The sequence below is a fragment of the Varanus komodoensis genome, unplaced genomic scaffold (assembly GCF_004798865.1).
Source record: "Varanus komodoensis strain SLA01 unplaced genomic scaffold, ASM479886v1 scaffold1, whole genome shotgun sequence".
Classification (NCBI taxonomy): Eukaryota; Metazoa; Chordata; class Lepidosauria; order Squamata; family Varanidae; genus Varanus; species Varanus komodoensis.
The window spans coordinates 2,136,561-2,163,766 of NW_025335268.1; the positions used below are offsets into that span (position 1 = coordinate 2,136,561).

At 40.6% G+C, this 27,206-nt stretch overlaps 1 protein-coding gene across 1 annotated transcript in view; it reads left to right on the top strand.

Annotated features, from left to right (window-relative positions):
- Window positions 1-14,564: 14,564 nt before the first annotated feature.
- The window catches only part of KCTD3 (potassium channel tetramerization domain containing 3), a 41,747-nt gene continuing 29,105 nt past the window's right edge, over window positions 14,565-27,206 (top strand). The window contains 1 exon segment of the mRNA XM_044425630.1: window positions 14,565-14,678. Within this exon segment, the coding sequence (XP_044281565.1) occupies window positions 14,605-14,678 (74 nt within the window). The 5' untranslated portion in view covers window positions 14,565-14,604.

Here is a 27,206-nt window from a genome sequence, read left to right on the forward strand (position 1 = left end):
GTCAAAGGCACCCCAAAGATGGCTTCTTTAACTGTCATTGCCTTAAATAGGAACTAATGAGTGTCAGAAGAACAGACTTTAGGCGTTCAACAGCAAAAGCAATTTAATCTGTCTAGCATTTTTCATTAATGCAAGCAATGAGAAAGACATGAAGACTTGCAGCAGGGATCTGTGGTACTTCTATATTAGTGTACTGGGTATTTTTTTGTGATTGTGCATTAGCTGTAGTCTTTTTCTCTGAATTATGGACTGTACTGCAATATGTTTTGTGAAATTGCCTGTTACAAAAATGCAATTCAGTGAAGCATGGAATCTGTCAAATTTTGTTCTGTCTTACCTTCTGGAGTTCCTAGAAGTGCTGCTAAAGCTTATACATTTTCAGTTAGAGACACTGATGTATGCAAGTATCACTTTGTTTTGTATCTTTCTCCAGACCCAACAAACACTATGAGACAGCCCAATATCTTGAGTACTAACAGCAAGTGATGAGCAAATTTTCTCCAGCTCAGCTTGCAATTTTTTCCTCAAACTCTCTCAAATAACTCCTAGAAAAACTTGGCAGTGGAAAGCAAAACACACAGGATCCCTGCAGCCAAGGTCACTCCTGGATATGGTCAAGTGCACCCAGCTTTTAAGGGCGAGGTCTACAGAGCTTTGCTTGATGCAAGCGATACTTATCCACTGCTAGTTCTCAGGGATCAGTGGTGCTGCTATAGGCAATCTTAGACCATGGAATGAAGTATTATGGGCCGTTCTCTTTGATGGCCAGTTGCATAGTGCAGGGGTGGGCAGAATCCATGATCTCCAAGTATTTCGTACTTCAACTCCCACAGTTCCCTGCCAGCATGGCCAATTATCAGGAATGCTGGGAGTTGATGTCTAAAACAATGGGAGATTTATTTTCTGCCCTCTTTTTTATAGCAGAATAAAGATTCAGAGGGATGCAACACCAACAAAAATAAAATTGGCAGGAATGCAGATGTCAGCAATGGCATCACTGCTCTCTCTTTTCATAGCTTCAATGCTCATAGTACATGGTGGGTGGGTGGGGGATGAATTTTACCAGGAAAAATCACTAGCTGTGTAAATATTTGGGGGTTGTGTGATCTTGAATGTGTAATTAAAACCTGTTAGCATTGACCTGCTTTCTGATGAACCAGTGTGCCCATATGGATCAACAGAGCTGCCTGAAATATTGGCTCTTCCTGGGGGTGTACCTATCAATGGGGACTTCAGAGTTCACTGCTGGAACACTACAGAGGGCCAGTGCGTTAATAAAGTTGTGAAGGACACCACTGATATTTGTAGAGAGGGGCCAATCTCTTCCCATCAGTCTGCTCAGATAGATTTGGTCAATTCTGAGGTGGAGGTGGAGGAGCAAGCAAGGGGATGGAGGAGCTGAAAGTTTCATGGTCATCTAGTGAAGTTTCCCAGGCTGACAAACTGGACAGACAGTGGGCGGGTTCACACAGCACAAGAATCCATGCTGAAATCTTACTGTGGTGGGCCTATTGTGTTGTCCAGACCCAGTTCCAGAATTCCTGTATGGTAGGATTAGTTTTCTGAGATTTCAGGGAGAGCCAACCATTGGTTTTAAGGCTTCCACACGTCACTGTAGCTTCTCCAGTCCTCTGGGCCCAGGACTGCTATTTTGGTACTGTTGGAATGGAGGCAGCACTGACAGGATCAGCTACAGCAGTGGCTGCTTATAGCCTTTATTCTCAGCTACACTCTGCTACCAGTTACTTTTAGAAACAGAGAGACAGCATGAAAATATATGGAAGAAGAAGGGGAGGAATCATGCTAAAATGGCTTATTTTGATTTAATAAAAATCTCTGTGGGGGCTGGAGTGGCTGGAAAGCACCACTTGGGAGGGGAAGGGGGAACGCACCTCAGGTCTGAGTCAGGAGCTGACTGCACTGTCCTGCAGGCAAGATTAAGGGAAGAACAGGGATTTTTCACATAGGGATTCCTGGATGCATGGCGAGGCCAAGAGGATGGAGTGGGGAGTACGGAAACCATGCTGCCCAGGTAACCATGTGATTGTCTGATTAGTAAGTTCAGGCCAAATTGCTCACATCATAGAAACAGCATAAGGTTGTCTGTAATGTTGTGTGAATCCAGTCAGTTAGGCCATCATAGCCTGGCCTCAACAGTTTTGGCTGGTAAGGGAGACAAGTTTTCTGAACCCCTTCAGTTCCCGAATTCTCTGGTATCACTACTAACCATAACATAGTCCAGTATTGATAGCATATAATATTAGTGTAGCGTTTCTCCATGACAAAGAACAAACTTGCGTGTTTCCAAGAGTGACCAACTAGATGCATGTGCCCTAATAGTTCATCCTTACCCTCAAAAACAACGGGAGGCGATCTCTGCTCTCTCCAGGATGAGGATGGGTCTGAGTGTCGGAAGAGTTCTGGATCTGCAGCCCTACTGGAATGTCCAATGCTCCTCCCCAGGGCATAATTTCTTCCCTTTGATATTGCAGACAGAAGAGCTATGGAAGCTCTTGTGAAGGCTGCAGGGGGCATCTGACATTGGCGCTCTCTCACAAAGCAGAGTCCTAGCAAGTGCTCCAATTCTACAAGGTTCTGCATTCCATAGCTAGCCGTGGAGAAGCCCTGTGTGTTACCACTGAATCATGTAATCGTGTCTGCATGGCCAGAGTCTAAAGGTCAAAGGAAGACCTTCTTAAGAGTTAGTCACCTGACCAAGCTAATTTATTTATTTATTTATTATTCTACTATATCCCCCCAAGGCCAAAATCTTCTGAGTCCTTCACAAAAATTAAAACTCCAACATACAGCATGATAAAACATAATATAAAACATTTAGAAGTTTTAAATCTAGAGCAAAAACCTACAGTCAGAAAAGATCTAAAAACATAATACTTCTTCCAAAAAAGCTAATTGACTCTAACATCAAATCAGCCTTACCCTAAGGTTACCTCCTTAACCTTACTCCTTATCCACACCTGCTTTTTGTAACTTTTTTTAAGTGAAGAAATCTGGATACCTTGAAAGGTATCAAGCACATTTTTGTGACCTTCAAATTGGTATAATAAAGGTGTTACACTAAAACAAATTTGGGCATTTTCTTTTTCTTTTCAATATGAATTTTTGGACTGTCCCAAGAAGACTGTGTAATCTTAAAAAAAATCTTTTACAAAAGTAGCCTATCCTGAAGTTTGTGACTAGCACAATCATTAATTCAGATGTGCAATGCCAAGTAATAATAAATAATGTAAAAGGAGTTTGGAAATAGGTTCAGAAAAATCAATCTGATTCAAATAAATTATTTCCTGCTGGAAATCCAACAACAAGAAATCAGTTTTTTTAATAGTCCCTAATACACCGCTATAATATGAGTTGAGAAAACATAAATATTTCATTAACAAACAGTACTTCGATCTGTGTGCATTACAAGGGACATTCCCTGGCAATGGCAAACATGTATCGTATTCTGTGAAGTAGTAATGAATTATGTCATTATTGTGTGGGTGGGATAAGATTGATTCAGGTTAAAGAGGATCTCTGGTTCATTTGAAATGCTCTTAAAATTACTTTCTACTAGAGGCTTTCAATATGGTTTAACGTGCTTTAGAGTAAAGCACTTTATGATCTTACACAACTATCCATTAGTCCTAATGCTCACGTATGTGTCTATCATCCATGCGTTGTTCATGATTTATAACTCATAGTTAAACCATAGCGCAGGGTTCACCATAGAGACAACCCATGATTCAGCAACAGCCCATAACACAACCTATATTCTGTTTTGTTGTTATATGGGAACCAGGCCAATGATTTGTGCAAGGTCACCCTGTGAGCTTTCTGGTAGAATGGAAGTGTGGATTTGTCTGATTATACACAGCAGACCACGCCAGCTTTCTCTAGCAGCCACTTTGCATACTACAATCTTCCTACAAGAACAACAACTCTATCAGGATACAATACCTATGTTGTGTAAAAGATAGTACAACAGAAGCTTCTTTTGTGTAGGGAGAAGATGCAGGGGTGCTGTTTGAAGAGGACAGAGAAGAGGGGATCACTCTTCTGCATTTCAGACCACATATGATTATCCCTGAGGAAGAGTCACTAATTTGACCTTCTGATGGCCAAACTACACATTACATTAAAAGCATTTTTAGCTAAAAAACAGTCAAATCTTCTTCTTTGCAAAAAGCAGCCACAGGGGTTCTAAACTAGATCTAGGCATGCTAGTTAAAAATGCTTTTATTGAGATATTTGTTTGGCCCTGCACATCTATTGTTACAAAATGAGAGAGTCTGTTTAATAAGTATGCACAGTAACCAAGAAAGAACCAGAATCCACTATTACAAATGTTTAAGAAGTGAAATGTGACACACATGGATGGTGTTGCTATATTTATCATAGCAAAACATAACCATAATATGTGTTCTTAAAAGAGGCTGCTTTTATTTTGGGGGAGGGCAAGTCGAAGAACAATCGTAACTCTCAGAGCTGCCGACTGGGTCAAAAGCGCTTCCCCACAGAGATGCATGAGATGCATGTGGATTCCCAGATACGCTTTCAGAAAATTTTACAGACACAGATTTAGCACCACTGGTGCTCTGGCTGGCAGTAGGGACAGAAACAGGCTATTTTGGGGGCAAGGCAGTCTTGGATCTGCTGAACTCAAACCTCCTCTTTTTCCCTGAGAAGCATCAAGATTGTTTGCTGGCCTAGTAACTACTTCCCCATTGAAAACTTCTGGGGAATGGAATGGAGGAAAAAACCAAAAGAGCTCCTCCTTGTCTTTCTGATAACTCCCACCTTGATGCTCTCGCCTGCTCAAGGTAGGAGACCTTTGGCAGTGAGAGATTTTCTGTTACTTCATTTCTATTTTCACCTGCAACATCCTGTACACTTAGAGTTGCTCTCTCTGGCATGACTATACCCGGGATTAAATCTTGGATCCTTACTAAGAATTTTGCCATTTAAGTTTCTTTCTCTTCTGCCCATTGGACCTGAAATTGGATGGCCGTGTTTCCTAAATGCTTGATATTTGGTGCAGTTTTACTCTGCATTTTATTCAAGGATTGTCCTTGATCATGTCCTAGTACAACAGCCAGGCATCCTCATTTATTTATATGGGACTATAGAACAGCTTCCTATATTACTAAAGCAACAGTTTTATTACATGAAGCAGGATGAAGTGCCAAACAACTGCATCCATGGGTGTGATCGAGACCCCAGAAAAAGCTGCATAAAATAGACAACAGTAACCTTGTTATATATTCATCCCATGATGCCAATTATGCCATGATGCTGCATGGCACTTTAAAATCACAACACAATTTGACTTGTAAATCATCGCAAATGAACGTTAGAAGACAGGAGCCTTGCAGCCCCAGATTTTAAAATCTCATTATTCATCAACTAGTTATGTTTCTGGGGTTTACCAAGTCATATCCTACTTAATTAATACTGGCTGCACATTCAGCCCCTGGTAGGAGAGATAGTTTTAAATACGTAATAGTAATCCATAAAAGACTTGTGAAATTCTCTTTTAAAAGGACACACCTGTTTAAGGGTGCAATTTTATGCATGTTTAGATGGGAAAAAGAGTATTGTTCCCATATTCCCCAGACAGGCTTGTGCCCTGAATACTTTTCAGAACATTGATGTCTACCCCGAATTCTGCAGAACACAGTTCAATATCACAGTTCTACAGTGACCCTTAGTGGTCAAACAGTCACTCTGAATTTTTTTCACGGAGAGTTAATGCATTTATTTTTCTATGCGCTGGATCATTTCAAAATTATGCCATTAAACCAATGGTATTAATTATATCATTAAACTCAGCTGATGTTTATTCATTCATTCATTCGTTCATTCATTTTTATACCGCCCAATAGCTGAGCTTCTCTTGACAGTTAAAAAAGGTTGAAGTTTAAAACAACACACACAAACAAAATTAATTTAAAACAAGAATAGCAATTGCAATTGAATCAGCATAGAAGTGACATAGAATAAAATACAATATATAAAAATAAGGTCAAAAAGCTAAGAAGTATTAAAATGCTGGGAAAATAAGAAGGCCTTAACCTGGTGCTGAAAAGCATACAAAGTAGACACCACACACCTCTTGGGGAGTGGAGGAGGATTACGTAAGCCAGCTTGGGTTCCTTGCAAGAGGAAGGCTGATGGCATATAAATATATTACTTAGCATACACAAAACTCTTATCTTCACAAGGTGGGAAATTGCTGATTTGGCTTCATTCTTTTAACAATACTCTCAACTAGTGAAAAAGAGAGATGTCAAAAGCACACCAGACAGATCACTTTGTAATTAAGAACAATACTATGCATGGGAACTAATTGGGAGAATGTCATAAATCCTTAACCAAAATCCCCATCGCTCAAGTGAAATTTGGCTGTCCGCATTTTCCATGACAAGAAAGGAACATTCCAAGATTACCTGACATTTTTCTGACAGCCGCCCAGTTATGGAATGCTTCGATTAACCCCTTCACTGCTCAGTGTCTGGAGGGCAATAAAGTAATTTCTGTTCTACTTAGTGCCTGACAGTTTTTAACTAAGTGCTAATGTTGGTTTCCCTCTCTACTAAGTATTATTATTCTTGACTTTTTATTTTGTTTGAAGTATTTTTACATTTCAAATTTCTTTAATGTTTGTGTAGTACACGGTCTTGAGAGCCCAAAGGACAAAAGGCAGGCTATAAATATTTTAAAAATTGATTAAAAATAAATATGGGGACAATTTATTTTAATACAGAGGTCAACCTGATTCTGCTATGCTAGGTTATAAATATCATGGGCCAAGATTGCCCGAGGGAAAAGGTCTGTTCCACGTGATAACCACTCTCAAGTGCAGCAATATAGAGTGCAAGAGAGGCACCCTGCACTTCCTCTCAAGGCAGATAGCAATCGAAATAAGAGGAAGGAACCAGCTCCCCCTACCAGGAAGCTTCTGCTGGCTGTACAACCCTGGGAGGATCATGGACATGATGCTTCCTTGATAATTTCAATTATGTAACTATTTAATTATAGTACTTACTCATAACCCACTTTCCTCTATCAAGATAGTCCCAAAGCAGAGGTATTGCTGTGCTAATATATTTTAGGTGCTGTTGCATTCATCTGGCTTCTGTGTTGGTGTTTGTAAATACTTTTGTGTTATTATAAGTCTTCTAGTTTAATGCATTCAAGTTAGCCACCTTTAATATCTTTCCTGCTAACAGAAATTTGCTATAGTGTTGCATGAACTGAATCACTATGCTTGGTAGACGTATATCTTATATAACTCCTCCTTTAAACTCTGCAATACCTGATTTCAGAAATACATTGATACTCTGCAAGACTGAACAAACACTGAGCTAGACTGGAGGGCCTTCCTTGCTGCATTTACCAGACGTGAGCATCTGTTTTCAAGGACTTCAAACTTGTACAGTGCAGGCCTGTCTTTGTGCTGTACAGTTTAATTTATATTCTAAGTAAACAAAATGTGTAGGGATGACAAATGAGTATGTTACAAATTCAGTGTCATTGGCACTGAACATGAATATATCACAAAGTACAAAAAATGCACTTGGAGTTGAAAGTAATCATATTTTCCCCCTCAGAGCCTACGATGGGCATCTTTAATCAAAGCATACTAGGACAGGGGCTAGTGAAGGAGAAAAAGTGGGAAATGAATTTCATCATAAACAGATTGATCTAAATATTCCACTGCTAAGTTCTCAAACATCGCCTTAAAAACAACAACACATTAAAAATATGAACACTGGGATTAAAATGCATAACGATCTTCTACATGCCTCCTTTTATATGGCACTGCATATAAAGCAGTGGTTTTCAACCACAGGTCCCTGGACCAACACCGGCCCATGAGAGATTTTCTGCCAGTCCTTGGGGGACCGCATCCCACTCACTGCAGACCAGTGGGGGAGCTGGCTATGCCCCACCACCTCTTCCTCGGTTGGCATCGTGCTCATGGGGGATGCGACGGTGCCGCTGGAGAGGGGGTGGCTGAGGAGGAGAGAGAAGGCTCAGTGGGAGCCAGCTGGGAGCCACACTTACTTTGTTCTTTTTTGTTGCTTGTTTCTGGCTGCTTTGGAGAATTTTCATTATTATTATTTTTTTGGTACTATGTTTGGAAACTAATACACAGAATACTGTATAATGTGTTTGGCGCTTTTTGTTTCTGACTCAGCAGTCCCTGAGGTTGTTTTCCTGTTTTTGTTGGTCCCCAGCTGTGGAAAGGTTGAAAACCACTCGTATAGTGTACTTGCCCTAGAGTAAGTACTTTTGAACACAACAGAATGTAAGCACAAATAGGACTTTGCTGCAATTGGAAAAATAAGACAATGAATGTTTAAGGCAATGTCAGAGCTCACCCACTGTCCAGTGGCATTGAATATCACAATTTTGTTTGGAGAGATATATAATCACACAAGCAAGGGTGGATGTGGCAATAAAGAGGCTAGCCAAGAGTAACCATCTATAAGAATTTCTGAGAGGATAGTCACAGCTAGTCCAGAAGTACATTCAGGCTGCTTGTGGTGTTAGAATATTTCATGCGGGTTCGTATGAGACTTTCATGGACTGTGAAGGACTGCAAGGTACCATTTTGGTGATGTGGAGAACAGACAGAACTACTTTAAGTTACGGAAACCTCAAGCCAAGGGGGCAGAGGGACTGATGAAACCAGCACACAGAAAGTTCTACTGTTAAGGCTACAGCAGTAGAAATCTATCATGGAATACTGATGGCAAAACAAACAGTTCTTACAGGATGGGTTGGGGGGAAATCCAGGTCTTTATTATTGTAATACTTCTAAGAATGCACACTACGGAAAATGTACAATTTAAAGTACACCTTAATTGCACTTATTCTAATAATGCCCTGGACTTTTCCTGGAAATACATGCATGAGAATTATTGTAGAGGAAGTTTCTGAGTATTGGCTAATAATAGTGATAGGAGAATCAGTGCCCGTTGATGTTTTCTAAATTGAACCTTGAAGCTCAGTTCACGTTGTTCCTGTTCCTGATTGAGAGTGCCCCACACATCTGAACATTGAAAGTACGTATTTTTAAAAAGCATGCCTCCAAATTATTATTATTATTATTATTATTATTATTATTATAACATTTCTATGCTGCCCCTTGCCGAAACCTCGGGGCGGCTTACTACACGATAAAATACATTGAAATACAATAGCACATAATAAATTACCATTAAATACAAAAATACAAAAAATACATTGATTTACAAATATAAGATTAAAATTATCAGTATAAATTAAGTAAATAAAAATATAGGAGGAGAAAGAGAAGGAAGAAGAAGTTGCCCTGGCCAGATCATATGTTTTAACAATTAAAATGATGTTTAAATAAAAAGGTCTTTACCTGGCGCCGAAAAACCAGTAACGACGGTGCCAGGCGGAAATGCATTCTTTCCTCTCATTAATTAAGGAGTAAAAATACATGTTTGTTTTAAGTGTGCAGTTTTCGAAAGTATACATTTTGAAAAAGAGCATTCCAGGTTTGAGCATGTGCAGGCTTGACTTGTACAGTGCAGTTGTATTTTGGGGTGCAAACAGTGAATTTTGGAAATAACATTCTTGTGTATTTCTTACTAATAGTGATCAGATCAGCTAGCTCTGTAGGAAGTAGGAGAAAGATTATCCCTGCTGTCTTGGGACTTTCTGCTCTATTGGATCAGTTCTACTAGGAAAAAGCATGAATGCAGTAGCATCATATGACAATATACAGAAGGATGTAGTTTTTGGAACACATTTTAATAAAACAGATACACTGGAATTATTAATACCAATCCCAGGCCAATACACCCATCTAGTGGGCAAATGTTAGTATCACAACTATGTCCCTTTCTTGAACAACCATAGTTTAATATTTTATAGATAGTGGCTATATTTTAACAAACGCAATAAAGAATTAATTTTGTTATCTCAAATGTTTTGTATTAGAAGCCAAAGAATTAAAAAATAGTAAAAGTGGCATTAATCTTGTTATTGTTGTTAGTTGCAAAGTCGCGTCTGACCCATCGCGACCCCATGGACAACATTTTTCCAGGCCTTCCTGTCCTCCACCATCTCCCGGAGTCCACTTAAGCTCACACCGACTGCTTCAGTGACTCCATCCAGCCACCTCATCCTCTGCCGTCCCCTTCTTTTGCCGTCAATTGTTCCCAGCATCAGGGTCTTCTCAGCATTAATCTAGGGTGGTACAAATGCACCTTTCCCCCTCCCTTACACCTTGATCGTTAAAACACCTTAGGAATAATGGTGTGCTAGGGCACCTGTGCAGCCCTGCTTGAGTATCGATTTGTTCACAAGCGCTTTCTCTCTCAAGGAAACAAGTGGTAGCAATTCTGAGAAAGAATGGGTGAGAAAGAATAAGGGATGGCATCCCTTCTGAGAAAGAAGGGATGGCATCTGGGGCAATGCTTATGAGAAGGTTGAATGCTTGAGCCAGGGAGCCTCATGTAGGCCCAAAGGCCCTCCAGAGCCTGCATCCAGCATCGTCTGTTGCTTTTACGCTGACGGAGAAGCAGCTGTGTAGTGCCCTGGCCAAGTGATGACATCCTGATCCAGAATGGGACCTCCTGAAATTTGCCCACTAAAAAGCTACCCAGCCACTATTTTCCCCAAAAGGTATAAAACAGTATATCTAGTAAAAATAACCTTATGGAACAAATACCCATTTGTGGGCTGTGGAGGAAGTAATTTTTGGCCAGAAGTAAGTTAAAATGAAAGGGGCAACATTAAGCTCAATCTCTGAAACTTGTGTTTTAACGTAATGTCCTGACATGTGGCTAGCAAGCCACCCAGAATCCATAGGTTCATTTAGGGTTCTGGGGTGGCTTGTTAACCATCCCCAGAATCCTAACAACAAGCAGCCATCACCAGATTTGGACAACATGGTAGGCCACACCAGTGAGAGTGATTATGCAAATCCTACCAACATGCATGGCCTTCACTATGCTCATGAGAACTGGGTCAGAGTATAGGTTAGCTCTTAATGACATTTGCTTTATTTAAAAATACGATAATGGAGCACAGTGATAATAAGCTCCTGTAAGCCAATAGCTTAGTCTGCATCAGATTCCCAGACAGTTATATGCAGTTGCAGAAAGGGCACAACCCTGATGTTAGCTAATTCCTTTCCCTGCCTCCTCAACTTCTCTCTTCTCTTTCCTCCCCTATCTTCTCCTTCTCTTTACATGAAAAACAAGCAACCCTACATGGTTACCACAATCTGTGTTCTTTTACCATGATCAGAAAGTCAAGTGGTTTCTTTGTTATCATGGTTTCCATCCTCTCTTCTCACTCCTCCAGAGGCTGGAATGTATCGCATCAGCCACCACAACTGAAATTCAGTCCCAAGGTACATCACTCCCTGCCTATGCTGCCTGCTTCCTCCTCACTGGTATGCGCAAAGAGGCTGGAGGGTTGAAGTTGGCTCCTGCAGTAGCTTCTTTCTGCAGCTGTGGTTCCTCAGAAGTTCTACACTCCTGCACAGTGCACATAATGGGACAGTGTGAATGGGCCCCTGGGAGCCCACTGATGCTGATGTCCCATTTGTTCTGTTCTGTTCTATTCTGCCCCATCTTAAGTGGTTTGTCTTGCTTTTTATCTGCTAGAAGTATTCGCATATTATTTTGGACTAGGATAAATATGCGAATGTGTAAGGAAATGAAGTAAATGGAGAGGAATTTGGTTTACATTTAAGGGTTGAGTAGCAAATAGAGGGGAAATTTGCAGACCTGTAGTGTAGGGGGGAAAGAAACTTCACTCTTTAGATTCACTCAAAGTAGGTTTAATTAAGCATGCCCATCAGCAATTGAAGGAGAGTTGAAACTGAGAGGGTGCCCCCTAAAAGCAACAAGTGTCAGAGTAAGAGGGTCTGGCCGTTTCCCAGAAAATTTGCTTATATAGCATTCTTTGGTTGTGCAGATTAAACAGAAATTTAACCAATTAATATGTATATAAATTATAATCACTGATGCACCAATTAACCCCTATGTATAGATTTAATCTTGCATCAAAACATAATGTGAGGCATAACAGACTACATAGAAACATAGAAACAAAGCAAGTCAGAAGGGGCTTCCTGGGCTATCTAGTCTGACCCCAGCTCCAGCTGGCTCCACATGTATTCCCCAACATGTGGTTGTCCAATCTTTCCTTGAACACCCTCACTGATGGGACCTCAACCACCTTCCTTGGAAGCTCATTCCATATCCTAGGGTTCCTAACCATCAGGAAGTTCTTTCTGACATCCAACCTGAAGCCTGCTTGCTTGATCTTTGTCCCATTGGAATGTGCCCTGCCCTCTATTGCAGGGAAGAACAGGTCATGGCCCACCTCCATATGACATCCCTTCACATGCCTGTAAGTTGCTAAAAGATCCCTCCAGAGTCTCCTCTTCTCCAGGCTGAAAGGACCCAGTTCCATCAATCTCTCCTCATATGTCATCCCTCCTAAACTGACTACCATTCTTGTGACCCTATGCTCAACCATTTCTAACCTAGCTATGTCTCTCCTATAAAGTGGAGCCCAGAACTGGATGCAGTACTCCAGTGGTGGGTGCACCAAAGTTGTGCAGAGTGGTACCAACACCTCCCTAGATCTGGAAGCCACATTTCTGGCTATACATCCTGGATTATCACAGATTATCACAGATAGATGCATAATAATTGCCTTCACAACAAGTACATGTGGTTATTTTCCTACCAGGCCTAGCTGATAAGAAGAATGTTCAAGGCCTGAACATCTCCTTATTGTGAAGCAATAATTGTTCTGTACTGTAGATGCACAACTTCCTCTTTCATTTACTAGTGATTCTTAAATATCTGCATATGTTTCTGCAGCTTTTTGGAGAGGGAGGCTAGGACGGTCAGTTCCTGTTAAGATGCAAGATAGTGATCCTTTCCAAGTGGTGCAGGCTTCCACCATCTACCTTGACTTAATTTACAGTCTACTTTCTGATGGGGTCAAAAGGGGGATATACCACTACAGTGGGAGTCAGATTAGCCATTCTTGAAGTATATGCAGATAGTTCCCTTGTTACAAACGTCTGGATTAGAAACAAAATGCATTCAAAAATTGTACTTAAAATGTGTGGACCATCATAAAACCAGTAAGAATATCTCTCATGAAAAGCTGTGAATATCTCTAGAGAACTATGCTACAGGTTTGGTGACACATAATCAGAGACCATGCAGTTACCTAGAGATAGTTGCTAAAACCCATTTCCTTAAACCAAATGTTTTCACCTTCTCCCAGTGAGCTCTTCAAAACCTCAGGCTACATCTTTGCCCCCTTCTTCACATAAGCATTGTGCTCCATCAGGAACCTGAACTGAAAGTTCAACAAATGCTAAGCCAGCACTGCACTAATTCTCCAGGGATTAAAGTGTTTTGAAGGTAATAAGCAGGCATTGGACTATATTGCCCTCGCAACCCATTATCAGACAACTTCAGAAGATAATGAAGGACTAGTAAGTCACTTTTAAAGATTCAAGTTATTTTTTATTCGGATTCATTAAAGACAAACAGACAGTAAAGCTCAACATACATTAAACCAGGCATAAGAGGTAAGTTACAGTACAGATTCTCTCTCTATTCAGTACTTGTAGCTACTTTATTATTAGTGTCTTGTCATTATTACATTGTTGTATTGGGCAAGATGTTTTTGTGAACTTATTTATAGCCCAGGGACTATCTGTACGCTATTCTCCAACGGATGCCACTTGTTTCTTCGTGTACTTTATGACATATCCATAGGTCCCCTAAGGGGTTTGGGAGGGCTGCCACTCCCTAAGCACCTCAACAGTTGCGCTGGCAGTTCTGGAGATGCTACAACTTTTTATGAGCAGTTTGGCAAAGGCTTTTGGACTCTTCAGTCGAGCAGCATACGAGGGGAGCTGTATTTGGGAGTAAGGTGTGTCGCACTCGGTAGGGCTTGCTCCTGGTTAGCCGTCGGCAGGGTTGAGCTGCAGGATCTCCACGTGCGCGCTTAGCACGCAGGCCAGGCCCGACGACGGGGCTTCCACTCCACGGGAACACCGAGGCGAGGCGGCGTTCCGTGGGCGTCACCTGCTCGACTCCGCCCAGAGTTCCGCTCACGCTTTTCGCTTCCTTCGCACTGATCTCCCGCGCACCGAAGCCGCCGCCGCCGCGGGTATTTTGTTCCTCGCGGAGTCCCCTCCGCCAGGTGCCGCGCGTTGCTATGGCATTTTTTCGCCGTAGAGAGCAGAAACGTTTGCGGCCGGGGAGAGGGTCGGAGGCCGCTGCTGTGGCCCTGGCGACGCGGCCTTCCCTGGCCGCCTGACGCGGCAGAAGAACGACGCGGCCTCGGCTTCCCGCCCCGCCCCGCCCCGAACTGGCAGCCTTTCCCTCGGCGCGGCTGGTGCCTGTTGTGGCGGGCGGCGCGGCCTCGCTGGACGCCCCCTTTTCTCCCCCGGCCCCGCCGCCGCCGCCGCCGCCTCCCCCTCCCCCCTCCCTCGATTCCGGGGTGGCGGCTGGCGGCGGCGGCGGCGGCGAAAGCGGCAGGCGGTGCTCCGAGCAAGAGCTGCTGCTGAAAAAGATGGCGGGGAACGGCGCGGGCTCTGCTGGTGCAGGGAGCGGGGAGATTATACAGCTCAATGTTGGGGGTACCAGGTGAGCCAAATAAGGGGCGGAAGGCTGGGATGGCAGCGTGGATACGGGGCATTTGGAGCTGGGGCGGGCGAGCATGGGTTCAAGGAGGGCGGCTTGCCAGGTAGGACTGGTATGACTTTAGAGAGAAGATGCTTTTAGTCGAGGCAGGGCCTGGGGAAAGAACTGTGAGAGAAGAGAAGCTGATGCTAGAATATCGCACTGGGTTTCGCGGGGATGGTGCTTCAGAAAAATATGTAGTCGGGGTGATATCTGTGGGCGGGTGCTGGCTACTGGTATTACACGCATGCTTCACTTGTTTGAGCCTTTTTAAAAAGCTCTAAATTCCAGGCAAGAAAATACGGTTCCTGACAGAAAGTGTCTGACATATTTTTGTTTTTAAGTTGGTTTGTTTTATTTATACCAAATAATCCGGAGGTTTGGTTATGATAGAGCACTACATGAGGAAGTAGATGTATGCAGTACGTTTTAGCTGCATCACATAAACAAAAATGCATACTTTTATTGTGAATTAATACATTCGAAGTAAGTTGATTTGTTATTCATTCATAATCAGATATGAATCACCATTCATAGAAGTGGAAAGAAAAAAGGCTTGTATTTCCTTCTCTAGATCCTTGGATTGAAATAAGGTTGAGTAAGGTTGGAAGGCTGCTGGTTAGTGAAGGCTGATTCCCCCTACCCCCAAAAAAGTAGCACATGCTTGTGTAGATGACAGTGTATTTTTAAGGATATAAACTCTTTCCCATATTAAACTCCAGCTTCACCAAAAGTAGCTAAGCTTGGATTGTCAGCCTAGGTTGGAGTAAAATGCCAGATACGGAAAGGAACCCAGGACTTCCGAGGGGAACGTAATGTATCCAGTTGGCCAGATTTCACTTTACCATAGCTGTGGATGCACATATGGAAATTTTTTGTTACATATGGATCAAATGTACAAAATGTACTAAAATCTAGGAATATTTCTGTTTATTAAAACAATCGGATTTTTTACAAACTTTAAAAAGATAAAATTTATAGATTTGATTGTCTGTTTTTAAAATATTTAGCATGATCCTGCTCTGTCCTAATTGCTACTTCAGAATGTTTTAAAGTGCTACATTGATTCCACTCAGGCATGCCAGTCATACTTGACAGGAGGCTCCCAAGTGTGTTTCTAGGTATCTGTAATTGCTTGTAGAACTTAGCCTCAATAAGTATTTATTTGTGATACTTACCAAGATAGTGACTCTTGGGGGAACTTAGGAATTGAAACCTTTTGAGTGCACAGTCAAGAAGGAGGAAAGATTTGGGTAACAAGTAGTACTGCAATCAGTTACTTGTTCACTTGGTGAGAATTGATATTCAGTTGATCTGTGGGTTCTGCAGCAACATGGCCTCTCATGGCCTTCTTGTGCAGAATGGTATCTACCTATGTTACTGCCAACTTGATTTGTTCAGGGATTCAGCCTCATTATGGTCAACCCCACTGTCACTTTTTACGTTGTTTTTACTGGTTTAGCAGCCACAGTAATGCTGTCTGTCATGGAGGCAAGGGGAAATTACATGAATTTGTGTGTTCTTCCTTAGATGATTTCAAAACACAAGTAATGAAAATGTTACTAGAACTTTTTTAAAAGAAAAACTAAGTACTAGCCACACAATTTTGAAAACCATCCTTAAATGACAAAGTTGAGCTAAGCTCAAGGAATATTTCAAACTTTTGGGCTGCTCTCCCCTTTCCTCTTGGATGAAAAGCCTAGTGTCCCCATGCCCCTTTTTTGTATTAGGTCTGTTGCTCTACTGCAAATTTAAACAACCAATCACCTGGATTTTTCTGTTGCCCCTAGGGGATGGTACTGCCCCCTTTGGGCATCATTGCTCTAGGCCTAGGAGGTTAAGAGCCAGTTGCCTGATATATTTCTAGCTCTGATTAGGAACCAGTAAGAAACTTCTCCAATGAATAGAGTTTTGTTTTGTGGACATGGTCACTGGAAAAAAAATGGAAATGTAATATAATAGATTCTTCACTCTTTATGGATAATGACATATTTATGTCTACTTGTACATGAGGATTGTACTATTTAGCATTTATGTACAGAATTTAAAGTATGTACAGTAATTCTTGCAATAGCCCTGTAAGGTTGGCCAGTATTATTTATATATTTCTCAGGAAAGCACAGGGAGAATTCAACAATGGGGTTACCCCTAAAACTATCTGGTAGTGTTTTTGGCTGAAATGAAACCTGAAATGGTGATCTTCAGTTTATGTTCCTTTAGTATACATGTCTGTTCAGAATTAAGTCCCATTGAGTTCATTGGGGCTCACGTATAGTAAATGAGTATCAGATTACAGCTTTAGACTACATTCTCTTTCAGCAAGAAAACATTGATTAGCTGTGTGTTTATCCTGGCCTCCAATTGTAGGGTAAGTTCTAGAAATTAGAATTACAATTGGAAACCCATCTAAATGTGATGCAGAGCTCATATAGTATAAAACCATGGTTGTGAATCACTGGTACTTTGACATTTATCCCATTGTTTATGCAGGATGCTTAAGATCATAAATATATTGATATAATGCCATGTTATGATGAAACAAAAGATAGAGACAATATACATGTCAAGTGACCTACGTAGTTGTCTGATTACAAAATAGCTAACTTCATAGTTAAGGCTAAATTCTGCAGAACCTCAGAAATATTAAAGCGAAGACATGGACTTGGATTCTAAGATAAGTTAGTTTAAGGATGTTGATGTGAGGAAGCTTTCCCTACCCTTCTCCAACATTTGATCCCCCATAGTTCAGGAGGAATCCATGCAAATCTTTTTCCAGAGTTGCAGTGGTTGCAGGGGAAAATAGGGGACAGGAAGCTAAGGGTGCAATCCTATCAGAGACTTACTATCATGCAGTGCAGAGCAGGGGGGAGTGGCAGAGGTGATCTCCCTCTCCCTGCAACTCCTGCTGAACATTTTAGCTCTTTTTGCCATTAAGCTGAGATGCTTTGGAGGAGGAAGGGAAGAGGCTAGAGTGCTCTAAGGATATGCTCTGTCCTGGTGGTTCCAGTCATCCCCATCTCTCTGGAATGGTTCTGGAACGTTATTTTTATTTTGGAGGATTCTCCAGCACTGAGTTAATCAGTTATAGTTGATCATTAAAATTGATAGGTGGCACATTTTAGTTAATTGAGCAGGCAACAGATTTCTACAGTTTAGGTTTACTTGTATTATTTACAGAAAGCATAGATAAGGCATTCTACCTTAGTTACCATGCAGAAAGAAATTTTTCTTCTAATATAGAGCACCTTGGACAAAAGAAGTGTTTTTCCCCGAAGAGTTCATATGGATATATATATATCAGTTAAAGATGTAATGCTACAAATTGCATAACTGTTCTGTTTAGACAGAAGAACTCCTACAGCTCTCTGCCAGCCATGCAGGAATGTGAGCAAAATTGTGCCTTAAAAGTTACATGATAAACTTAAGATGTCTTTACTAGGATAACAGTTCTAGGGTTAGAAGAGGGAAGTAGAATGTGGTATACATGTGTTTTGTATATAGTATGGTTAAGTGTCTAGACCAGCGGTTCCCAACCTTTTTTACATCAAGGACCGGTTTTATGGAAGACAGTTTTTCCACGGACGGGGGGTGGGGAGATGGTTTTGGGATGATTCAAGCACATTACAGTGGTTCCTCATTCTTTGAACTAAATTCATTTCAGGAGGCCATTTGAAGTCAAAATCAATTTTCCCCCATTAGAAAGAATGAAAAGTGTAATAATCCATTCCCAAATGCTAAACATTTCAATAAATTTAGACAGCAGATATGGCCTCCTGAAATGAATTAAATTTGTGGTTGCATACCGGTACCAGTCCGTGGCCCAGGGGTTGGGGACCCCTGCTCTAGACTTTCCAGATTTCTTATATGTACACACACACATGCTTAAGAAAAGGATTGAAATAGTGGACACACTGAGATGACATTTAGTGATTAGCAGCACAGGGGCTGTCAGATTACCAGGTTGCATCTTAGAAGGTATTTTGATGGGTTTAGGAGCTGCCTTATATTGTTTAAGGCCTTTGGTCATTCTGACCCAGCATGGTCAACACTGGTAGCAGCTTGCTAGGATTTCAAGCAGGATTCTTTTCAAACTTAGTAGATGAACATGGGACCCACTGCATAGAAGGCATGTACTCTGCCACTGGTCCATCACCTTCCCCATAAGGAATTTGATGTATTGTGATATATGACAAAACAGAAAACACTCTCGGTTCCTACAGCTAGCTTGGAGATGCCAATTACAGAGATACAGTAACTGCTGGACTTGGATCATTCAAGTTCAACCTAGCTTTTCCACCATTCCATTCTTCTGCTTGAAGAACACTTCTTCAAGTATGTAATATAATACATTCTAAAAGGATGGGATATACTGGTAGGTCCAGGACAATCCAGGATTGTTTGACTATAAATTGCCATCATTTAATTATGATTGTCTTTTTAAAAATATAATAGTTATTTTCTGAATGATGTGCAATTAATACAGTTAAGTTAAATAGTGTGTAACCTTGCTTAAACAACTGCATCCTAGCATAAGTTTACAGTAGCTTTTTATCAGTCTAATAAGTTGTGACACAGCAAAATAAGTTCCTTTCTGTATGTCCCAAATAGATTGTGTGCTCAGTTTTGATAAAAATTCATAGTCTGGAAAGCTGACTAGACTTTAGAAAAGTCTAAAGTCTTACTTTAGAAAATACAAAAACCGTAATAACAAGCACTGAATTTATAGGAACAAACTGCAACATAGTGATATTCCTTTAAAATAATTGGAATTATTATCCTGTTTATTTGCATACTGTATGCACAGTCACTGAAGTTTCCTACAGCAGTTCAAAAAGTACAACAGAAATACAATATAAAATACAGAAAACAGTAAAAGCATCATAAAAAGTGGTATTACAAAATTTTTAATCCCAAGAAAGCAACCATAACTAACACATACTAACGTGGTGCAAAAGATATATAGTAGAGTTGGTGCAGGCCACAGTGTGAAATTTGTTGCATAATTGGAGGACTACAGTTGAGAAGGCATGCCTTCTTGTTACCAACTGAGCCTCCTTGGAGGTAGCAGTTGGAGACAGACCCCAGTTCTTGATCATAGCATCAGAGCAGATGGTGGTTGGAGAGGCATTCATCCAGTATTGTGATCCCAAGACATGTAGAACTTGTAGAGTTTGTACTGGCACCTTGAATTGGACTTAGAAGTATATAGTAAGCCAGTGTAAGAAGGCCAGAATTAATGTTATATGTTTGAACTTCCTGGTCTTGGTTATTAGTTTGGCTGTCATATTTTGCACAAACTGCAGCTTCTGAATAGTCTTCAAGGGCAGCCCAACAGTGTGTATTGTAGTAATCTTGTTTAGAGATTACCAGAACATAGATTTTTGAAACCAGGTGATTCAGGTTAAGGGTTAAGGATAAGCTGGGCCACCAACTGAAGCTGGAAGAAGGCACTTTGTGCTGCTGAGGCCACCTGATCCTTAAGTGACAAAGATGGCTCAAGAAACACTCCCAGGTGTTGTGCCTGCACCTTCAAGGGGAGTGTAACCCTGTCTAGAACAAGTTTAATTCCCTCCATGCAGTCAGAGGAGCTATCTGCTAACAGCATCTCAGTCTTGACTGGGTTGAGCTTTAGTTCATTATCCCTCATCCAATCCATTGTTGCAACCAGGCACTGGTTTAGTATATCTACAGCCTCACCTGCTGAAGAGGGAAGGGAAAGGTAGAGCTTTACTGATGGCTCACACACTCCAGAACTCCAGATGACTCCAGGAGTTTCATGTAGATGTGAAATAGCATGTGGGGCATGACTGGTTCCTGAGGAACCCCATTGTCAAGTCAAAGCGGCCAAACAATATTCCCTAAGCATCACCTTCTTGAGCCAATCTAAGCAGGAGCTGAACCACTACAATACAGTATACCGACCTTATAACTCTGTCTGCCTTGCCAGAAGGAGACCATTGTCAGTAGTATCAGAAGTCAGCAAGAGATCTAGGAGTATCCACAGGCTCACCCCCACCATTTCTTCCAACTCAACTCTTTATATGGGACAGCAAAAGCCGTTTTTCTGCCAAAAACCTAACTGAAATGGAGCTAGATAATCAGCCTCATCCTAGAGTGCCTGGAGCTGGTTGGCTGCCACTCACTCAAGAACATTGCCCAGAATGGGGATATATACCACCAGCCTGAGATTGTTGGGGTCCAGAAAGCATTTCTTAAGCAGTGGTCTCACCACTGCCTGTTTCAGATGGCATGGAACCATGCCCTCTCATAAAAAGGTATGACCATCTTCTTGCTAGTATTTATTAGTGAGGCAGGGCAAAGATCTAGTGCGTGTGGTTGTATGTACCTGTCAAAGCATCTTGTCAGTATTCCCAAGCTGTAACTGGAACTCATCCAAGGAAACTTGATCAGACTATGCTCTGGATATCTAACTTGATTCAACAATCATAATTTTGGAGTCTGAGTCTGGGAGGATTCAAGAGATTTTCTTCCGGAATTGCCTAACAAATTTATTGCAGATGCTTGAAGGTGTCCATGCGACCAGTATGTATTAGGCCCCAGACAACTGTAGAGAGTACCTTTGGGCAGCAAGGACAGGATTTTGGTAGTTGTACTTAAGGGAAAATATAAACAGTTACATAATTTCTAAATTTTGGTCAAAGCATCTTTAACCATGACCTCTTATTTCTTGTGTGGTGGAGCAAAATTGCCTTGGAGTGCTTTCTTCAGTGCTCCTAAACTTTTCATGACTGTACTTTTTGTAAATAAATCACCCATGTTCCTGAGAAACACTCATGTGTTCCATATGTGTTATGCAGCAAAATCACATTAACATGTTAAAAAAATTAGATTGTAGTCAATCTAGCTTACATTGTTTGTGGGTACTATCAAGATATTTCTCCTTTCATTTCCATGGAATGTTTGTTTGAACGCTTTTGGATCATGCTGTTATCCAAGACATATAATCAAGTTGGAAGCAGAAATACGTAGTCAAATAAAGGTAAAGGTAAAGGTTTTCCCATGACATTAAAGTCCAGTCATGTCTGACTCTTGAGGGTGATGCTCATCTCCATTTCCTAGCCAAGGGAGCCAGCATTTGTCCGCAGACAGTGTCCGTGGTCATGTGGCCAGCATGACTAAACACCAGAGTGCACGGAACGCTGTTACCTTTCCACCAAAGTGGTACCTTTTTATCTTTTTGTATTTGTATGTTTTCGAACTGCAAGGTTGGCAGGAGCTGGGACAGAGTACAGGAGCTCACCCTGTCAGCAGATTTGAACTCCCAACCTTTCAATCAACCAGCCCAGCGGCTCAGTGGTTTAACCCACTGCATCACCACATCCCCTATGTAGTAAAATACAAATATACAATTAGCATAGATTGATCATTATTATTAACATTTAAATAGAAAAAATGTGGTTGATTTCTTTTTAGGATACTTGGTGGTCCCTATTTACAAGTGAAAAGCTTTACGAATATAAAGGTATATTTCTTAAATTTTGATGGAGTTTAACATATTAAATAGATTGTTGATGATAAAATTGCAATTGTCATCCAGCTTGATGCAAATGATGCCTCCTTGTGCACGAGGACCTACCCTCATTCTGTCCATTCCCTTCCCCCTCACCGCCCAATCTATTCCGAAGTCTCCATAACCATCCCGGACGAATTTGGAAGGCTGCAGGGGAAATCTCTTCTGCCAGCCATGTTCATTCTTCTGGCAGAAAGAGTTGGATGCAATCCATTATTTCCTGCTACATTATGTAAAAAGTCCTGCAATTTGGCAGTTATTTACCTTTGGTATTAGCATTGGACTAACTTCTGAAGAAGAAATTATACTGGATAATTTAATTATAAAAGGTCTAATAACAATGGCTACCAGTGCTACCCAAGATATAGGTTGCTTATATCCCATGGATTTACAGTTTGCCTAAAAGTAGGTCTGATTTTCATTTTTTTTTTAAACTGAGGCGTATACAACTTGCAGCCTGCAAGGTTGCTGCAGAATCTCCCCCACAGCCGTGATCTCTGCTGCAGTGAGGCTTTATTTTTTCTTCTAACTTTATTAGAAATAATCAGTTTGAGTTAGATTTGAACAGTGGGCCAGAATGCAAAAGCCAAGGTTCAAGCAAGTGGCTGTGCTAGCCAAAGAAAATCTGTTTTTTCATTTTTTTTAACTTTTCTTTGTTTATTTTGCTTTTGATCTATTCCACAACTTTAGAAGCTCCCCTCATTTCAAAAGGAACTTGCTATGCAGCATTGGTTGATGTGATTTTTGAAAACAAACAAGAGTAAGATTTCCTTGGATTTGCAGGACTGAGCATATTACTCTTTCTTCCTGGCCCATAGGCTTTCATGAATTGGCACTAAACTATATTCAGGCTCTTTTTGTTGACTTTTTCCATGCTTGGAGAATATAGCAAATTATCCTACAATAAGCATAATAGGAAAAAAATGAACTGCAGTTTTGAAAACATTTTACATTTAGCATCACAAAAGGGGTTGAATTATGTTTAATAGAACTTGTAAGCTATGTTCTGAGGCAAACCTACATCTGAAAAGTTAATGAGAGAAATTGCTTTGACTGACTTTTCTGGCAAGAAAGACAGTTTCTTACATTCTATAATTCTCACTCTCAGAATGTCTACTTTGTAGTGAACACTTCATTCAGAGATTTGTAACCCTTTTATTACAGAATTGCACAGAACTTGCATTGTGTGCATTGTGGAAACCCTTAAAATGGTATCTAGCACTCAGTTTTTTAAATTGTTGGATACCATTATATTCATTCAAAATACAAAAAATAAAAGTGGCATTTGGAAGGAAAACATGATAAAAGTTAGAATAAGAGTGATCTTATTTTAGACATTGCAGACCAGTTTCTCGGGGTTAAGTCTCTTTTTGTAATGTGCACACAAATACATTGCATTTTTCCACATGAAGAAGAAAAATGTATTCTGCTTTGTATTAAGATTTCTTGTGTTTTGCTGCAGTGTACTTGTATAAACAGTTTCATTTTTAGATACTGCATAATGTGCACTTTTGTAAGAAGCAGCTCAACTTGTGGCAGGTCTGAAATAAATATAAATCAATTTAATAATACAGGCTTAAGTCTGTATCCTAAATATTGCCACTGAACACAGCAGGGCTAGTTATTAAGGAAATATGCATTTTAACAATACAAGCAACTTATTTTTGTGCCAGTTGAAGAGAGGAAAGATATTGTATAAATTTCTGGCCTCCAGAAAGTATAAAGTGCATTGTGGAATAGGGAAAGAAGTACAATCAAAATCAGAGGGCTAGAGCAACTCTGCTACATGGAAGGGTCACAATGAGGAAGGCTGCTTAGCGTTACAAAAGGTGAGTAATGGGAGGGGTGATAGAGCTATTCAAAGTTATGCATGGTACGCAGAAAGTGAATAGAGTGCCCCCCACCAAAAAAAATACTATAACCATGGTTCATCCCATAAAGCTGACTAGGAAGAGATTCAGGTCCAATAAAAGAATGAAATTCACTCAAACTTTGGTAACATTACTAGACAGATTTATGGAGGATAAGACTATCAGTGATTTCTTAGGCACAATACTACTTATATTATCAGAGACATTATGTCTAGCATGCCTGTGAGTGGGAAAGGTAACAGCATTTCGTTTGCTTTGGCGTTTAGTCATACTGGCCACATGACCATGGAAGCATCTTTGGATGACACTGGCTCTTTGGCTTACAAATGGAGATGAGCACTGGCCCCAGAGTCAAACATGACTAGCACACATGTGCAGGGGAACCGTTAGCTTGTTTTTATGTCTGGGTGCAGTATTTCTGGGGTAAGATGTTATTGCATTAATGTCCTGTTGTAAGTTTCCCATAGACATTGGGTGTGAACAAAATGGTGGACTAGTAGCCTGACTAGTACCCTGAACCAGCTTGTAGCCTGAACCAACACGGCTGCTTTAGTGCTTTTAATAACGAAGTACATGAATTATGATAGTTCCTAAATCATAGAATCCACCCCAGGTAAAGGTGAGTATGGTTACATACCATTGAAAGTGGGACTCACATGTTGCATGTCACCTGTTCCATTGCTCCCAGTGAGAGAGTCACAAGTAATTTTAGCTAGATAAAGGCCAGTGGATAACTTTGTTGCTGCTTGCTTACTATATTTGATCCTTGCTTGAAGAATGCATGACATTATTTTTATTACATACCATCAAGTCATTTCTGACATATGGTAATTCTATGAATGAATGTCCTTTCTGCTCAGCTCTTACAAACTCAAGACTGTGGCATTCTTTATAGAATCAATCTGTCTCACAGTTGGTCTTCTCCAATTTTTGACTTTTCCTAGCATTATTAACATCTTCAATAGATCTTGCATTCTCATGATGTGCCCAATGTATGACAATTTTCTTCCTATTACCATCCAGGAAAATTTGGGGCTCTTTGATGTAGGACCCACGTGATTTTTTTTCTCAGTCCAGGGCATTCAGGAAGCTCCTCTCCAGCGCCAGTTTTCTTTCTGCCAGTGTGCTTCACTGTCCAATTTTCACAGCCATACTTAGTGATCAGGAATACAATACTGTGGATGATCTTGGCCTTGGTGTCCAGTGAAATGTCCTTATACATGATATTTTCTAATTTCTTTGTTCACTACTATCTTCCAAGTCTTGGTCTTCTTTGAATCTTGGTTGCAGTATCCTGTTGAATTGATAACTGAGCCACAGTATGTAAAATCTTTCACAATTTCAGTTTCTTCATTGTTGAAATTAAAGTTTGTGATTCTTCTGCAGCCCTGCTTTTGTTTTCTTAATGTTCAGCTTCAGTTCAGATTTTGCACTTTTTCCTTTCATTTACATCAGGATTCATTTCAATTCATTGCTGCCTTTTGCCTGTAATATGGTATTATTTGCATCTGAAATTATGATTTGTATTCCTCCATTTTAATCCTCCTTCCTCTGATCCTAATCCAGTTTTCCTTTTGATATTTTCTGCACAGAAATTGAACAGATAGGGAGATGCCCTTGTTGCTAGGGAACCATTCTGATTCTTTATATTCTGGCCTGACAGTAGTGTTTGGCCATGATACAGCTCACACATCAGGACACCAAATGTTGAGGTGCACACATTTCTTTCAGAACTAGCCATAGCTTGTCAAGATCCGCACAGTCAAAAGCACAGACAGATCTTTGGTGTACTCCAGTAACCTATATATATCTGCAGTGTGATCTTGAGTACCTTTTCCTTTTTGGAATCCAGCTTCAGCATCAGGCATTTTTCTCTCTATCTAGGGTAACATTCTTTGCTGCAAAATCTTGAGCATCACTTTGTTGGCATGGGAAATTAGTGCAAGGATCCTGTCATTGTTGCACTCCTTAGTGCCTCCTTTCATGGGGCTTGGAATGTAGGTGAAGTGTTTCCAATCTGGAACCATTGTTTTCCACTTTTGTTGGCATATTCTTGTTAGACCTTGGACTGGTTCAGCTTGGAATAATTTTATGATACTCTGTCCTCTCTGGGTACTTGATTCCTTCCAAGGGCTTTCAAAGCATCTTTCATGTCACTTTCTAATAATGCTGACTCCTCCTTGAAGGATTTCTTTCTGTGTTATTTTTCCAAATATGCTTTCCATATTCTCTTTATTTTATCCTTGTCGAATGATATATTCCTCTGCTGGTGTTTTAGCATTCCTAATCCAGGTTTGAATTTCCCTTTGATTTCTTGGATCTTTTGGGAGAGTTCTCTTGTTTTCCCTCTTTTGTTGTTCTCTTCTGTTTCTTCATACTGAACATTGTAGTGGGTCTTTTTGTCTCTGCATGGTCATAGCAGTTAGGATTTTGACCCTATTTCAAACCTTTTGACTTAGCTTCTCACCTGTCCTTAGCAATTGTGGGTGTTTCTTCTGTTATCCCTCTAGGCTTTTTCTTTCTTTTTGCTACAGGAATTATCATTTGCCATTTTCCCCTAATAATGTCTCTGGTTTCAGCCCACAGTTCTTCTGGTTCATAGTCAATTGAGTTCAGTAATGCAAATCTGTTCTTTATGTGCATTTTAAATTACTTAGTGATGTTATTTAAGTTGTATTTTGTCACTATACATTGTTAGTGATTTTTTTCAGCTTTACTCTGATTTTTCATATTAAGAGTTCATGGTTACTAACACACTCTGTTCCTGGTGTTATTTTGGCAGTGAAAACACAGCTTCTCCATCTTCCTCTTCCAATTACATATTCTATTTGATTTCTGTATTGGCCATCTGGTAATGTCCATGTGTACACACCATCTGCTTTTGTTGCCTAAGTATGTATTTGTGATAAACAAATTGTTGGCTACACAAAACTGTATGAGTTATCTTTCTGCTTTGTTTCTGACCCCATGCCAAATTCTTCCATAACCCTGTATTCTATGTTATTTTCTACTTCTGCATTCTAGTTGTCTGTGATTATCAGCATGTCTTGTTTTGGTGTGTTACCAATTTCCTTTGGGACACCTGCATAA